A 17,500-nucleotide genomic window follows, 5' to 3' on the forward strand; every position below is an offset into this window, starting at 1 on the left:
GGGGGGGAACACAGCCTGGTCCAGGGGGGCCCACAGCCTGGTCCAGGGGGGGAACACAGCCTGGTCCAGGGGGGCCCACAGCCTGGTCCAGGGGGGGAACACAGCCTGGTCCGGGGGCGGAGCACAGCCTGGTCCAGCTGATCAGACAGTCCTGACCACTCGTCCAGGGATGTGATCAGAACCTGCAGCTTTCCGTACATTCACTTTCCCCAGGGTCTCAACACAGCCGAGGATCCAGTCTCAGTGCTGCTCATTGGGGGGGGGGGGGGGGGGGGGTTGAGGGCTTCAGACCTTCTGAAGAAGTTACTGAGCTCTCTGAGGAAGCCGATGTGGTCTTGCAGAGGGGGAGATGCTGTTCTGCAGTCGGTCACAGTCCTGGTGCCACAGCGGTCTGGTGTTACCAGGGTCCTGGAAGAAGCCTGGATCTCCTGGCTGTGGGTGACTTTGTGACCCTGACGGCCCGGTTCAGGTCGGCCCTCGCTGATCTCAGTGCCCCCCTGTCACCTGACTTGAATGCAGCATTTTGCTCCTGAAGTCTCGCCCGCACCTCCTGGTTGATCCAAGGTTTCCGATTGTCCGTGTGACGGTGGTCTTGGTGGGAGTGGCCTCCTGCATGCTCCAGTGGATGTATGTAGACACAGACGCAGCGTCTCTTCCACGTTGATGTGACGGTTCTCGTCAGCAGCGCCTCTCTGAACACGGTCCAGTCCGGGATCCAGAGCGGTCCTGCAGAGCAGACGTGGCTCCCTCCGGCCTCCCTCACCTGCCTCAGCGGGTTTTTCTCTGGTCAGCAGGGGTCAGCAGGACTGAGAGATGGTCTGATGAGCCGTGGGGGGGGGGGGCTCTGAAGGAGTTCTTGATGTTGGAGTAAACCAAGTCCAGTGTGTCCCCCCTTCTTGATGTTGGAGTAAACCAAGTCCAGTGTGTCCCCCCTTCTTGATGTTGGAGTAAACCAAGTCCAGTGTGTCCCCCCCTCTGGTAGCAAAATCCACATGTCGGTAGAAGTTCGGCAGAGCAGTCTTCATGTCGGCTCGGTTAAAGTCCCCAGAAACAATGAAGACACCGTGGGGACGTGTGGACTGCAGGTCACTGACGGTACGGTGGAGCGCTCAGCGCTAGGTTGGTGTTCGCACTGGGAGCGATGCAGACCGCCGTGACGATAACACAGTCAAACTCCCTAGGGAGGCGGGAGGGTCTGCGTCTCAGGCTGTGTCCACACAGCGGTACCAGAGACCTCAGTGGCATTGTTACACCAGCTGTTATCAGTGTAAATGCAGACGCCGCCCCCCGGGATTTACCTGTGTGTAGTTAGCCCGTCCCCCGTTGGGGACGGACGAGTTTAGCCACGTCTGTGACGATGAGGACGCAGCAGTTCCTTATCTCCCGTTTGGGGGTTAAATCCAGCTTCCGGTCGTCCAGCTTTGTTTCCAGGGAGCGAACATCTGCGAGCAGGACGGATGGAAGTGGCGATCGGAAGGGGTTAGCCTTTAGCTTAGCTGTGAGCCCGCCCCGACGACTGTGCTTCTGTTTCCTCTCGCACCTCCTCCGGCGCCCCCCAGGGGGCCGGCGACAGGAAACCCGCTGCTGCGCAGGCCGCTGAGTCTGACCGGCGTAGCAGCCCGAGGCTGCGCGGAGCGGTCCGAGTGTCCAGACATACTGCTCCAGAAATACTGCGCCTCCGCAGATTTAACAGGGTCTTACGGTTGTATCCTGTGTATTCGCCAGTATGCCGAGTTGCCGAAGTTCTGTTGTCTGTGTTATCGGGAGCCAAAGCAGCCGCAGCCGACCAGGGCACCGCCATCTTGGACTACAAAGTCCAAACGAAAAACCGACATGGCCACAGAATCTGTGCACATATCCAACAGATATGAGTGCACAAAGGTGGATGCAGAGGCCCAGGAGGCAGCGTGGCAGACGTCACCCACCATGACCCCCCTGCACAGCGCCGCAGAGGCAGCCACATGTCCTGTGGAATGAGCACGAATCACCGCCGGCGGCGAGAGATTCTGTGCCCTGTAGGCAGCTGCAATAGCGCCCCCCACCCAGTGGGCGAGACGCTGAGAGGTCAGCGGGGATCCACGCCCCCGGGCTCCATACATCACAAACAGCTGGTCCGTAGTGCGAAAGCCAGCTGTGCGCTGGACATAAAGACGCAGAGTCCTGACCGGGCACAGCGACCGCAGCCGTGGGTCGTCCCCAGACGAGCCAGGCAGGGAGCTAAGCGTCCTGACCCAGATCACTCGTGACCGGAAGTCCGAAGTGATCACCTTGGGATGAAAGGCCGAGTTAGGCCAGAGATGTAGGAGTCCCCCATCCCGGCTGAACACCATGCAGGATGGGTGGACCGACAAAGCGCAGAGATCCCCAACTCTCTTGGCGGATGCTAGCGCTTACAAGATGGCGGCCTTGAAGGAGAGAAAGCGGTCCTCCGCTTGGTCCAATGGCTCGAAGGGGGGTCCCTTAAGACCCTCCAACACAATGCGGAGGTCCCAGGGGGAGACCACATGCCTGGGGGGTGGCCGAAGCTGACACGCACGCTTCAACCGCTTCACAAGTGGATGGCTGCGTGCCGAGAAGTGGCCGAAACCGCCGTGACCCGCTGCGATAGCCGATGCAAACAGCGCAAGACTGGATGCAGCGTGGCCGCTGTCCAGCAGGGTCTGGAGAAACTCCAAAACTCCACTGATGGCGCAGGAGACCGGGTCCAAGCCCCTCTCCTTTCCTCCCCCTTCAGACCGAGGGGGAGGGCGGAGTGCGAGGGCTAACTGGCCCTTGAAACGGAGATTATCCAGGAGCACACTAGAAAATGAGGACTATGTGAAATTTCCCACATTGCACTGGGAAATGGCGAAGAAAACATCAGCGGCAGCCAAAGAAATCGAAAAATGTGAGTATTTTTTGTTAAAAAAAATACCCTAGCGCTATTTTAAGGTCGCTGCAATGTTCCGTGACAGCTAGTTGTGTTGCGTTAAGTGCATCTGCTCATGTAACGTTAATGATTAACTTGTTTTAATTTCTGCACGACCATGACACATTTTATTGATATTACCGCAGCCTGCTTTCTGCTTTGAGCATATAAGACACCCGAAAATCTGCCGTTTGTGCTCCGCTAGTAAAGTAAACATTACTGGAGCATTATGCAGCATCACGAACTGTAACGTTAACGTCAGCGAGCACCGCTGGGATCATATGATTGATGAAGAATGAAACGTGTGGGTTGTGAACGAATAATTCCTTCACAGCAGTGTAGCATATCAACCAGACGATTGTGAAAACGTCATATAATAAAATAACCCGCCTGGCAGCAGATCACAACAGCGTATTACTTGTGCTTTTATTCACATGTAACAGCTGTAGCCCTCTTTTGTGTCATAATTTTTCTCTCATATTTCACTTTACTTTTTATACAGGGAGTTTCTCAGCGACCTGGGACTTCAGGGGAAGGTCGCCCCTCAGCAGGCTGCAGAAAAGTGGAAAAAAAAAACAAAAAAACAAGGTAAACAGAGGAATTTTAATGAGATGCATAACAGCTCATAATCCTGGAGTCCACTTCAGTCCACTACAAGATGGTCCTGAAAACAGAATATAATGATTTGCAATATGGGTTTTATGTGTTTGTTGCAGGGCCTAAAAACTCCTAAAACTGGATCAGGAACTGATAGTGGGGAGACAGCGGCGCCACCTGGCAGTTTTCTGAAGACATGCAGGAGGAGCTGGGTCCCAGGCCTCCGACCAGGCCTCCGACCAACCCTCCTCTGTTGGTTTGATCCTTTGTGGCTGCTGAGGATCCTGTTCCAGGTCTTTTGGTGAGGCTACTGAAAAGCATTACAAAAATTAAACAGTAAAATGCTGTTTATGTGGAATGATGTGATTGGTGAAGCTACAGTTTTATTTTTGTGGCCTTATCACCTCATTCTGGCAGATATATCCCTCTCATTTGTTCCTTTTTCTTTCCTTCAGGAAATGGTTGAGCCCAGAATGATAGAGGGGCTCAATCGCCTCCACTTCAGGCATCGGCTCCACCTCAGGGAGCTCCTCTTCCTCAGGGAGCTCCTCTTCCTCAGGGAGCTCCTCTTCCTCAGGGAGCTCCTCTTCCTCAGGGAGCTCCTCTTCCTCAGGGAGCTCCTCTTCCTCAGGGAGCTCCTCTACCTCAGGGAGCTCCTCTTCCTCAGGGAGCTCCTCCACCTCAGGGAGCTCCTCTTCCTCAGGGAGCTCCTCTACCTCAGGGAGCTCCTCTTCCTCAGGGAGCTCCTCTACCTCAGGGAGCTCCTCCACCTCAGGGAGCTCCTCTTCCTCAGGGAGCTCCTCTTCCTCAGGGAGCTCCTCTACCTCAGGGAGCTCCTCTACCTCAGGGAGCTCCTCCACCTCAGGGAGCTCCTCTTCCTCAGGGAGCTCCTCCTCCTCAGGGAGCTCCTCTTCCTCAGGGAGCTCCTCTACCTCAGGGAGCTCCTCTTCCTCAGGGAGCTCCTCTACCTCAGGGAGCTCCTCTTCCTCAGGGAGCTCCTCTACCTCAGGGAGCTCCTCTTCCTCAGGGAGCTCCTCTACCACAGGGAGCTCCTCTTCCTCAGGGAGCTCCTCTACCTCAGGGAGCTCCTCTTCCTCAGGGAGCTCCTCTACCTCAGGGAGCTCCTCTTCCTCAGGGAGCTCCTCTACCTCAGGGAGCTCCTCTACCTCAGGGAGCTCCTCTACCTCAGGGAGCTCCTCTTCCTCAGGGAGCTCCTCTTCCTCAGGGAGCTCCTCTACCTCAGGGAGCTCCTCTACCTCAGGCACATCCATGGAAACCTGCAGCTCACCTCCACCATGGCTACCTCCACCCCTCCACCCCCTTCCTCTAAGAAGAGGAAGACGAGCAACAGCCTGATTCACTGTTTGAAAGAGGAAAGAGCAAAGGAGCAGAAGTGCCACAAAGAGAGTGAAGCCAGAACTGAGCGTTTCTTGAGCCTTTTCACCAGATGCAAATAATGAATCCTTGTCCAACCATGGTGTGTAGGACTCTTTTGCACATTTTATTATTGTTATGGTTAGTTAGAAATATGTAAGAGAACGTTTTTTGTTTTACAGAACTACTGGTTTGACCAAAATGTTTATTTTGGTTGTTGTGCAATATTGATGGAGGATGTTCACACACAGCTTAATCCTTTTACATGTTTATACTATTTTATTAATTTTGGAGCAAAAAAGTTAAAACTGTGGCTGGTAATGCCAATTGCGCAATAAAATGCATTCTTTCTAATTTGTGTGAATTATTATTAACATTTTAATGCAAGCACACAGATAAAACAGAAAAAAAAAACCCAATCCAATTGCCCAGGAGAGGGAGATCAGTGCAGCTGGAGACGCATCGTAAACAATACCGGCGTCAGTTTACTACGTCACGGGCGACTACTGATGACGTTTGATGATCTGGAAGGGTTGTCCCATTTCTTAGGGGAAATTTCAGGCCCTACCCCTTGACACTCTGTTTCAACGGGTCGGGCGAGGGGAAGGGTTAAGGGCTAGCGCTAGGGGGAGGGATGAAAAATAGAATTGGAATTGGGTTGTATAGTGGGCCGCCCCGGGACATCCTGTTCGCACCGACGTTGAGAACCCCGGGCACGTGTCGCGCTCTGAGAGACCTGAGGTGCCGGTCCACTCACAGGAGGATCTCCGCCGCTTTGCGGTGAAGAGGGGGAGACCAGGTGCCCCCCTGCCTGTTCAGGTACCCGACCACCGTAGTGTTGTCCGACCTGACAAGCACGTGGCTGCCCCTCAGCCTGGCTTGGAAATGGAGCAGGACCTTCTGCACTGCAGTCATTTCCAGCACATTGATGCGAATGGGAGTGGAATCCCAAGCACCGCCCACCACGTGGGGTTCTAGGGTGTCTCCCCATCCTGCGAGAGATGCATCCGTGAAAACCTCGACGCGATGCGACACGCAGCCCAGGGGAGAGCCGGACCCATCCATTAGATGAGATCCTGGCGTGCGTGGGGCGGGATCGGGAGCCTTCTGCGACGTCGCGGCGAGGCCAGAGGGAAAACGTTGCTGGGAGCATGATGAATAACACCGAGAGCGGGCCGCCTGTTTCGGCTGGTCGGCGTCCCGGGAGGGTCGGCAGAAAGACGGTCAAGTCTGGCGAGACGCCGGGGAGCTCCAGGGGGCTGGGCGCCGCTGGTCCGCGGGACGTCGTCTCTGTAGCGGCGGCTCACGGCGAGGCTGCAGATGCGGGCGAGCTGCTGTGAGCCGCTTGCAGCCACCTCCAAGCGCTTGATGATGGCCTGTATGTCAGGCCCGAAGAGAGAGGAGGTGGACAGGGGGAGGCCCAGGACTCCCTGCTGGTCCCGGTCAGACAGTGAGGACAGCCCAAGCCACAGATGCCGCATGTTGAGCTGTGCCCTTGCTATGACGCGGCCTCCGTTGACGGTGACAGCTCTGCACATCCGCATGAGGACCTTGGCTGCGTTCTGGATTTCCTCGATGTCGTCTGGAGTGAGCTGGGACCTCTCATAGCAGATCTTATCCACGGAGCCCAGCAGGATGGTCATGTTGTTAGCCAGGGCAAGTATTTGATTGCCGCTGGCGTAACCACGATCCAAGAAGGTCGCCATGTGCCTAGTCCAAAAAGGTTCATTGGTCTTCCAAGTTATAATCCAAAACAAAGGTTCATTTCAAAAGACCAGGGAGGTATTTTGTTATTTACCTGACAGTTTCGGCAGCTGTCAGCTGTCTTCTTCAGAGAGTCACGTGATGTTGTGGTGACGTATCTTGTCAGCTGATTTATACAGGTTTTGGCGCTATTCTCCCACTAGTGGAAGCGGGAGAACAGCGCCATCTGCAGTCCGACTTCTTGAGTACAGCATCCCAGGTGTGTGAAAGCAAAAAGGCCCCCTCATCCCGGTTCACTGTCTCGGGGGCACGTTTCCGAATTTCAATAGCCTCTTTTATCCATCGTCGGTGTTTTTTCTCTTCTGTCCCGATGACTCTCGCTCCATCCCAATCCATAATGTGATTTTCTCTCTTACAATGATCTGAAATGGCCGACTTGAGTTGTTCCTGTTCAGCTTTTCTTTTTGTTGCTCGTGTTAGTGCCCCCGAGACGTGCCCCCGAGACAGTGAACCGGGATGAGGGGGCCTTTTTGCTTTCACACACCTGGGATGCTGTACTCAAGAAGTCGGACTGCAGATGGCGCTGTTCTCCCGCTTCCACCAGTGGGAGAATAGCGCCAAAACCTGTATAAATCAGCTGACAAGATACGTCACCACAACATCACGTGACTCTCTGAAGAAGACAGCAGACAGCTGCCGAAACTGTCAGGTAAATAACAAAATACCTCCCTGGTCTTTTGAAATGAACCTTTGTTTTGGATTTGCGCCATGTGCCTGTCTCTCTCAGATGGCAGCATGGGCTTTCCACCCGGCCAGGCGGAGGACTTGGGGAGAAGGCAGAGTCTCACGGAGTCCTCAATTGCAGGCACTCCGGGGACTGGCGGCCAGCCGACCACGCAGGAATGTTCGTAGTAGCCTTTCACTGCGCCTTTGGCGGTGAGCGGCGTACCCCAATCTTTCCACACGTTCTCTTGGAATAAAGGCACAGCGGGACATAACACCGCAGTCCGGGACTGAGTCCGTGACTGGGTTGCTAGCCGGAATGCAAAATCGCGTTGAGCCAGCTCCGGAGGCTGCGTCAGCATAGCAAGGTCGGTGCGCTCAGTGGCGGAGGTGAGGAGCTCTGCGAGGTGCTCCACAGGCTCGCGGGGGGGCTCACGGCGGCTGGCGCGGGAAACGGTGGAGGCGGAGTCGTCGAGGCGGGAACTCCGCGACACCGAAACGCTGCTGCTGTTGCTTTTGCTGGTGCTGTTGCTGGTGCTGCTGCCGGCGGCGTCGCCCCAGTCGTAGGCGGCAGGGGCGGTGATGTCCACGGTGTCTTCAGCGTCGTCCTTGCGGGCGGGAACCGGAGAGGTGTCTCCCACAAAGGTGGTTCGCCGGTGAAGCTCTTCTGGTGGCAGCGTGAGGCAGGCCAGGCAGGAGGACCATTGGCGGCAGGGCCGGTCCGTCCTACAGGGGAAACAATTCATTGCCTGGGGCGCCACGTACTGGGGAGGGCGCCGTGGCCGTACAAGGGGCGTCCCGATGGTCAGTGTGAGCCCCGCTCTGCACTGCTGTGATGGTACGAGTGAGCAGCGCACTTCTCAGCATCGCCCGGAATCGCTCGGAATTATCCCCCCCCGCTCAACAACTGTCGGGCTGCTTGTGTCGGGCTCGCCTAGGGCGTCGGACCGGCCCTGGCTGGCGGTGATGCTGCCGGCCAAGGCAGAGGAAGCAGCGCTTGTGACGATCTCCCTCGCAGAGCGGAGTACCGCAAGAGCTTCAGGTGAAAGGCCCTACGGCTGATGGCGACTGGTCGCGGGCCGGTGAATCCATGTCTTGATCCGATCTTGATCCGGAGAAAGCTTCTAGTCTCATGGATACTGAGGAAGAAGAAGGATTTGCAGAAGGCCCCTCGAGGTTATATACTCTCAGCAGGGGGCGTGGCGCTGCGCCATTGCGCGTGGGGCATCGGTGCGTCAGGTTCTTTATTGTCTCAGTGATTCGTTGAGGACTGAGGTCCCCATAGCGAAGCCCGTAGGCGGGCTAAGCACTTATTCGTAGAACTGCCGCTGCTGTCCTCCTTTTGCCCTGCAGATGTCTGTGTGTAAATGTTGCTGTTTGTTCCTGTTGTTGCTGTTGTCGTTGAGTTGTTCTGCTTGTTGTTTTTCTTCTATGAGACCAAAGATAAATCTCCACATTGTGGAAAATAAATGAATTAACTAACTAACTAACTAACTAACTAACTAACTAACTAACTTAAATCCTCAAAGTGTAAGAAGAGGGAAGAACAAGGGAGATGGGGCAAGAACATGGGGGAACAAGGGAGAACAAGGTGACAATGAGGGGAGAACGAAGGGAGAACGCGGTGAGAACGGGGACAGCGGTGTGTTACTTTCTCACAACTTTCCGGTTTTGGATGACGAGACTGCTTTTAATTTGAAACTCTTACTGTTTCCAGGACTTCCTGTCAGACATGGCGATGTGTGAAGTGGACAGATTCATGGACCGAGAACACCTTATCTTCAGAGAGAACACTCTGGCCACCAAAGCCATAGAGGAGTACCTCAAGCTCATCGGACACAAGTACCTCAAGGACGCTATCGGTGAGAACCCTCCAGAACCCACCAGAACCCGCTAGAACCCACCAGAACCCACCAGAACCCGCTAGAACCCACCAGAACCCACCATTACCCGCCATAACCTGCCAGAACCTGCCAGAACCTGCCACAACCCACCAGAACCCGCATTGCCCCTGAGAGGGGATGAACCTCAGAAGTGGGGGGGTCGGCCACGCCCCTGGCGGAGGGCTGGAGGAGGGCCCCAAATCCAGGGGGATCCAGCCAGGACCCCTCCAGCCCTGATGGGCAGCCGGAGCCCCCACCCCCCATACCCCGAGGCACACAGGCCCCTCCAGAGAACGAAGGGCACAGGTCCTGGACCCAGGACTGGCCCAGTCCTGGACCCAGTCCTGGCCCAGTCCTGGCCCAGTCCTGGCCCAGTTCTGTCCCAGTCCTGGACCCGGTCCTGGACCCTGTGGTATTTACCCCCCAATGTCATGCACCCTAGCAGCTCCTGCAGGAGCTCAGCTGTTGTTATTTGTCACCAGCATCAGGTGAGTCTGCCCGTGGTTCCGACCCGCTGACCTGGAGTCATGTGTGTTGCAGGGGAGTTCATCAGGGCCCTGTACGAGTCGGAGGAGAACTGCGAGGTGGACCCCATGAGGACGCCGCCCTCCGTGCTGCTGGACCACCAGGCCAACCTGCGGATGTGCTGCGAGCTGGCTCTGTGCAAAGTGGTCAACTCGCACTGGTGAGCGACCGCCAGTAGGGGGCGCAGCGGGGCCTGGCAGGGCGGGGCGGGGCGGCACCGAGCCCTGGCGGGGCGGGGGCAGGTCGGGGCCTGGCGGGGCGGGCCGGGCCAGGGCGGGGCAGGGCCTGGTGGGGCGGGCCGGGCCAGGGCGGGGCAGGGCCTGGTGGGGCAGGCCGGGCCAGGGCGGGGCGGGGCCTGATCCCATGTGTCTCCGCAGCGTTTTCCCCCGGGAGCTGAAGGAGGTGTTCGCCTCCTGGAGGGTGCGCTGCGCCGAGCGCGGCCGGGAGGACATCGCCGACCGCCTCATCAGCGGCTCGCTCTTCCTGCGCTTCCTGTGTCCCGCCATCATGTCGCCGTCGCTCTTCAACCTCACCCAGGAGTATCCCGACGAGCAGACGGCGCGCACCCTCACCCTCATCGCCAAGGTGGTGCAGAACCTGGCCAACTTCTCCAAGTCAGTGCAGGGACTGCAACCGGCAACGCAACACCAGTGTCACACATCTGAAGCAACACAACACGACATCTGAAGCAACACAACACAACATCCAAAGCAACACAACACATCTGAAGCAACACAACACATCTGAAGCAACACAACATGACATCTGAAGCAACACAACACGAGTGTCACACGTCTGAAGCAGCACAACAAATTTGAAAGACACAACACAAAAGATACAACAAAGGAAAAAAATGGTAGATATAAAAGATAGAGTAGCATTAAAAAGAGAGACGGACAAGAAGAGAACAGATAAACACAGAGCTGAAGCTCCAGATCTCCTCTGAGTCTTGGAGGATAAGGACCCTGTTCTGGGTCTTTATTTGGGTGTCTCTGAACCCACATTTGACCCGGCCCAGCTCCAGACCAGTGATAAATTAATGAAATTGAAAATTGACCCCATCACGGCCAAATGTGCTCTCTAGCACCACCTAGACACCCAAACAGTGGCCCCGGCCTGTAGGACTGCCGAAGAGCGACCACAACAGTCTCACTTGTTTGTGTCATTAAAACCTAAACATCATGAAGCAACGAGAGTTACGTATGTAACTACGGTTCTATGAATCCCGGATGACCGCCTGAGGTGGTGCTGAAAGCACTGGAATGTTCCCTTCGCGCATGCGTAGTTCGAGTATGTATACCAACACACGTCACTCGTGACTCCCCCGGTAACCCCGGAATCGTATAAATACCGGTTCCCTGACCCGGAATCGGCTCCTACGGAATCTTCTCGCGTACTACGAGGATTCCGAGTGACAGAGCGCTCTGGCGGTCATCCGGGATTCATAGAACCGTAGTTACATACGTAACTCTCGTTCTATTTCATCCCTACTGACCGCCAGAGGCGGTGCTGAAAGCACTGGAATGACGAATGCCAACTCAGTCACGAGGAAGCCAGGCACCCACCTTACTGAGACGCCTCTGTTGGGTCCAGCACCACTCGCAGTGGATGTGGAGGCACAACATCCAGCCTGTAAAACCGGGAGAAGGTGCCGGGTGTTGCCCAGGATGCGGCAGCACACAGTTCCTCCAAGGGCACCCCCTTCAGGGCAGCCCATGACGTAGACACCGCCCTGGTGGAGTGGCAGTGCACCCCCTGGGGCACAGGCCGGCCCGCGGCCTGATAAGCATGACGTATAGTGTCCACCACCCAGTGGGACAGGTGCTGTTTGGACAACGCAGAGCCCTTACGACAGTCACCGTAGCAGACAAACAATTGATCTGACGACCGCACATCCGCCGTAGCTGCCATATAGCACTGCAGGGCCCTGACTGGGCAGAGGAGTTCCGACCGGCCCCCTGCGTCGTCCGACAGGGGGTCGTATCGAGCGAGCCAAAAGGGCTGGCCGGCTCGCCGTGACAACACCTTAGGTAAGAAGGCGGTGTTCAGCCAAAGCGTGACGCCCACCCCATCCGGGTGCCACCGGAGGCACGTCGGGTGGATAGACAGTGCGTGCAGCTCCCCTACATGCTTCGCTGTAGCAATGGCCAGCAGAAACGCCGTCTTGCGGGACACCCACTGAAGCTCCGCTGTCGCCAAAGGCTCAAAGGGAGGCAGGCACAAAGAGTCCAGCACCAGATGTAACTCCCAGGCTGGTGCCCATGGAACCTTAGGAGGCCGAAGCCGCAAGGCCCCCCAGAAGGACGACACCAGCTTGTGGCCCCCAACCGTGCCGCCTGCGACCAGCGCATGGGCAGCCGAAATTACTGCCACATACACCCGCAGGGTGGATGGGGAGCGGCCCCTGTCCAAGAGGGACTGCAGAAAGTGCAGAAACACCGGAACTGGGCAAAGCACCAGGTCCGCCCTGCGGCCGTTGCATCACTGCACAAATAACCGCCACCTGCAGGCATACAGCAGCCGGGTAGACGACGCCCTAGCATTGAGAATGGTGCGCCGGACCGGCCCCAAACAGCCGCTCAACATCGTCTTGGTCCCCTCAGAAGCCAAGCACAAAGGCAGAGACGGTGAGGTCAGGGATGCCAGATTCGGCCGCCGTGCTGGGACAGCAGATCCCTCCTGTATGGAAGGCGCCACGGGCCGCTGCGGAACAGCCTGTGGAACAGGGGGAACCACGAATGGCCCGGCCAGAAAGGGGCCACCAGGAGCAGCGTGTGCCCCTCCCTTAGCACCCGGAGGAGCGTAGGCCAAATCAGGGGGATCGGAGGAAAAGCATAGAGCAGGGCCCGCGGCCAAGGGTGCGCCAGCGCATCCTGGCCCAAGGGCCCAGGGGGCTCTCCCAGAGAGAACCAGAGCGGGCAATGGAACGCCTCTGAGGAGGCAAAGAGGTCAACCTCGGCCCTGCCAAAACGCTCCCAGAGCGCACACACCACCTGTGGGTGGAGGCGCCACTCCCCGGACGAGAACCCCGGGCAGGAGAGAGAATCCGCCAGCTGATTGCGAACCTCTGGGAGATATACCGCCCGCAGGCTGGCTAGGCAGGGGGCCGGCCAGCGGAGCAACTGCCGAGCAACCTCCAACAGGCGGGCAGACCTGGTCCCGCCCTGGTGGTTGATGTAGAACACCGTCGAGGTGTTGTCGGACCGCACAACCACGTGCCGCCCCTTCAGGAAGGGCAGGAAATGCCTGAGGGCCAGGTGTACAGCCCGCAGCTCCAGCACATTGATGTGGTCCGCGCTGTCCTGGGCAGACCACCACCCTCGCACCATCCTGCGGTGCCAGACCGCACCCAAGCCCGTGAGACTGGCATCTGAGGTGACGGTCTCGTGGCGGGCAGAGGCCGCGCCCAGCGGAACGCCCCATAACAACCGAGCCCTGTCCCTCCACGGGGCCAGGGCGACAAGGCACCGCCATGACATTCTGAGCCTGCGGTGGCGATGCCACTGAGCATCCAGGTGGAAGCCGTTCAACCACCTCTGCAGGGGGTGCAACGACAGCAGGCCCAGAGGGACAACTGTCGTAAGGGAAGCGAGCTTCCCCAGCAGCCGAAGAAGGGTGCCGTAACGCACGACGACACCCCTTCGGAACAGGCCGAGAAGGTCGAGAACGTCGTCCACCCTGCGAGAGGACGGCCAAGCCCTCATGACTGTAGCGTCCAGTGTCACCCCAAGGAAGTCTATCCTCTGGACAGGAACCAGACAGGACTTCGGGCGGTTGACCCTCAGGCCCAACCGCTCCACGTGGGCCAGAAATTGTGCAGTGGAACGGGCCACCTGCGCCTGCGACGGTGCACAAACCAGCCAGTCGTCTATATACGGGAGCACCGTCATACCCTGTGCCTGTAAGGGGTACAGAGCCGCCTTTACGACCCGGGTAAAGACCCGCGGCGACAGGGAAAGCCCGAAGGGAAGCACCCGAAACTGCCAGTGGCGGCCCCTGAAGGCGAACCGAAGGAACCGCCGGTGCTGAGGTGCAATGGGGACATGAAAATAGGCATCATGTAGATCGACAGACGTGAACCAGTCTCCTGGAGAGACGGCTCGCAGGACCTCCTTTAGCGTCAACATGCGAAACGGCAGTACCCGAAAGCAGCGGTTGAGACGTCTCAGATCCAGTACCGGGCGAAAGCCCCCAGTCTTCTTGGGCACGAGGAAATATGGTGAGTAGAACCCCCCCGGGTCCACCAGGGGGTCCACAGCCTCGATTGCCCCTTGGCCAGGAGGGAGGCCAGCTCCTGGTCCAAAGCAAGCGCCTGCGCCGGGTCCCTGATGAAGGTCATGGTGACCTGGCGAAAGGCGGGGGGCCGGCGTCGGAACTGCAGCTTGTACCCCTGGGTCAGGACGGACACTACCCAGGGGTCTGCAGCCGTAGCCACCTAGAGGCGAAGCTGCTGACAAGCCCGACGGCCCCTAGGGGCGCCAGAGGGGTGACCACTGGGGCCCGCACGCCAGGTGCGCCGAGATGCCTGTCCAGGGGGAGGGGGCCGAAAGGCCCCCGCCGCCCCCTGCGACGCCCGTCCGGGGGCGTAGTCCGCAGCGGGGTGGGGTCCTGGAGGCGGACGAAAACGAGAACGGCCGGAGGGACCCCCAGAAGCCCCGCGGGGGGCACGGTCCCTACCGATGCTGACCAACTGTCGCCTAGTCTCACGCGCCCGGGCTGACCGCTCCAACACCTCCACGGCGGCTGAGCCAAAGAGCTGTCCGGGCTCCACCGCCAATCCCCGGAGAGCCCGACGAGAGGCCTCCGACAAGGGGGACTGCGCCAGCCACACCTGGCAGCGCGCCAAAACCAGCAACGACACCATCCGACCCAGGTCCCGCGTGATGAGGACAAAGGTCTGCAGCACCGCATCGGAGAAGCTAACCGCGGCAGCATCAACGACGCCTCCCTACAGGGAGGCCGAGAGTGCAACATGAGGTGGGCCTGGGAATTACCCATCTGCCCAGCACGTGCACCCGCACTGTAGGCCCGTGTAAGGAGGTCGTCCGTGATCCGGCACTGAGGACGGGGGCACCGCACCTCAGACCGGAGGGACTCCTCCGCCGACACGATGAGAGCTGCCATGGCCGGCTCAACATCGGGCATCCACTCCAAGCCAGCTGCCGCTGCATCGTGCATGGCCGCCAAGGCTCGACCATCCGCAGACACTCTGGAGGGGGCGGTACTATCCATGAAAGGTAAATGGACTACACTTGTATAGCGCTTTTTACCCTGCTTGACAGAGCCCAAAGCGCTTCACGCTGCAATATCACATCAACCCTTTCACACCATACTGGGTGGTGGTAAGCTACGACTGTAGCCACAGCTGCCCTGGGGCAGACTGACGGAAGCGAGGCTGCCAATCTGCGCCATCGGCCCCTCCGACCACCACCAACCATTCACTCTCACAACTTTCATACTAGGCAAGGTGGGTGAAGGACACAACGCCAGTTTTACGCCTGCGGGAGCAGGGATCGAACCGCCAACCTTCCGGTTATAAGACTCGACACCACCCGCTCTACCAACTGAGCTACTGTCGCCCCTAAGTCCAGCAGGAGTGCAGTTCCCTCACAAAGTCCTCAGAGGGAGGGACAACGAACGCAGAGGGAGGGCGCCTGCGTCTAAAGAAGGCGCTCACTGCGGCAGGCTGGGTCGATGGCGGAATCTGCAGCTGAAGACGCTCCAGAGCTGCAAGCAGAACAGACCGCATGGAGTCATCCCCTGTCTCGCTCGTAGAACTCTGAGACGACCGGGCAGACTCCTGACCCGACACCACAGAGACTTGGTCGCCGCTCACCTCACAAAAGTGTGAGGCAGATGCTGCCAAGGACATCACGTCCTCCTCGGGGGGGGGATGCAGTCTGCATGGATGGCGTCCCTGGCCCCTCCTCCGCAGGTGAGGCACGCGCACGCTCCTGCAGGAGAGACCTCATCTCCTCCAGCTCCCGGTGCAGCTGAGCCACCTCCGTGGCGAGCTCCTGCTCGGACTTTGGTCTCTTTCCCGGCGGTCGGGTCTCCGTCGAGGTCTCCGCACGGCATTTAGACCGCCGTGGTTGAGGGGCAGGGAGTGGCCCCGGCGAGGAGGACTCCTGGCTTCCTCCAGCCGCCGCAGACACCTGTGCCAGACGAGCAGCTCGTTGGGCGTAAGGCATGAAGCTGCAGTTCATACAGGGGTGGTCCGAGAGCGCCTCCCTGAGGTGAACAAGGCCAAGGCACCGCGGACAAACGTCGTGGCCATCATCCGCCTGCAGGGGAACCCCACAGGCCACACAACGGTGGGAGCCGTCCATCACCAGGCACTCGGGTCGTCCTCCACCTGAAGCCAAGCCGGAATACGAAGGGTTGTGGGAAGGGGGCGTACGCCGCCTGCATAACCCACTGTGAACACCAGGCATGAAGCACCCACTCCCAGCCAGAGGGGGGAATCGCCACCAGGCGGCCCCACTAGGCTTTGCGCAGCGCAAGCAGCGGGTCAAAAAAAAAAAACAACAACAGTGCAGTAGCCGAGGGAAGGGGACAGACGCCGCCTGCACGGCCACCCGCAACTGACAAATGCCTCTTAGTGCAGAAACCGAGGGAAGGAGGCATACGCCGCCTGCACGGCCCGCACCACAGTAGCGAATCACACAGGGGAAGCTAGCTGGCTCGCCGAGCACACACGGGAGAGGGAAGCGGCCGCCTCGCGGCACCCGCCGGAAACAGCCGAGCTAGAGAGCCGGCGTCCCGACCAGCAGGCCAACACACGCCACAACGAGAAACGCAGTCACGGCATGGTGCCCAGTGCCGCTTCCCCAAGCCCGCAGCACAGCCCCAGCGCTCACGGAGCGGCAGCGGCGTGCGTGCGGCAGATGAGAGCTCTCCGGCTAGTCCCACAATCCGCTAAGTCCAGACAGAAACAGCAACCTTACCGTGACGGTGATTGCACAGATCCTCCTGCCGAGGAGACGCGGTGACTACCAGGCGCCGCGGCGTAGATGGAAGAGGTTAGCACGGTTGCAGCCTTTGGAGGGTGTCCGCAGCTCCGACCAACAGGGTCTCAAGGCTCCCAGCAACCGAGCAAAAATATGCTGAAAAAAGGCAAGTCCACTTCTTCAAGCCTCGAACAAACGCGAGAAGAACACAGGAGCCGATTCCGGGTCAGGGAACTGGTATTTATATGGTTCCGGGGTTACCCAGGGAGTCATGAGTGACGTGTGTTGGTATGCATACTCGAACTACGCATGCGCGAAGGTAACATTCCAGTGCTTTCAGCACCACCTCTAGCGGTCAGTATGGATGAAATAGAACACCCCTGACCTCAACCCAACAGGAAGTCTACAAATTTCCCTTCAAAATAAGATTTTGGTCCACAAGATGACGGGTAAACCCTTCAAAAGGGAAGCTTTATTTTTGGAATACTTCGGTGGAGCAGAGGCCACGGTGCAGACCGGGGCCTCGTCGGTCCCGACCCAGGCTGCCTGCAGCTGGATTCTCCCTGAGTTTGAAAACGTCGTTGTTTTGCTTCAAAATGTGGTGACTGGGTTTCTGTCATGCTGCATGAACAGGAAGTATGTTTATTCCAGCATGAAGTATCTTCTGCGCTTCCTCTTTTTCTCCTCTCCTGGCTGCTCGGCCCACAGGTTCGGGAACAAAGAGGAGTACATGTGCTTCATGAATGAGTTCCTGGAGATGGAGTGGAGCTCCATGCAGCACTTCCTCTATGAGATCTCCAACCTGGACAGCGTCAGCAGCGCTGGCGGCTTCGAGG

The 17,500-nt window shown here is 58.2% G+C and overlaps 1 protein-coding gene across 1 annotated transcript in view; it reads left to right on the forward strand.

Moving 5' to 3' along the window:
• The window catches only part of syngap1b (synaptic Ras GTPase activating protein 1b), a 140,979-nt gene that overhangs the window by 88,153 nt on the left and 35,326 nt on the right, over positions 1–17,500 (forward strand). Inside the window, exons 9-12 of the mRNA XM_030103511.1 lie at positions 9,024–9,168; positions 9,730–9,874; positions 10,092–10,328; positions 17,373–17,500. The exon at positions 17,373–17,500 is cut by the window's right edge and continues 74 nt beyond it. Of these exons, the coding sequence (XP_029959371.1) occupies positions 9,024–9,168; positions 9,730–9,874; positions 10,092–10,328; positions 17,373–17,500 (655 nt within the window). The remainder of the gene's footprint in view (positions 1–9,023; positions 9,169–9,729; positions 9,875–10,091; positions 10,329–17,372) is intronic.

The sequence above is a fragment of the Salarias fasciatus genome, chromosome 11 (genome assembly GCF_902148845.1).
Source record: "Salarias fasciatus chromosome 11, fSalaFa1.1, whole genome shotgun sequence".
In the NCBI taxonomy this organism is placed as follows: Eukaryota; Metazoa; Chordata; class Actinopteri; order Blenniiformes; family Blenniidae; genus Salarias; species Salarias fasciatus.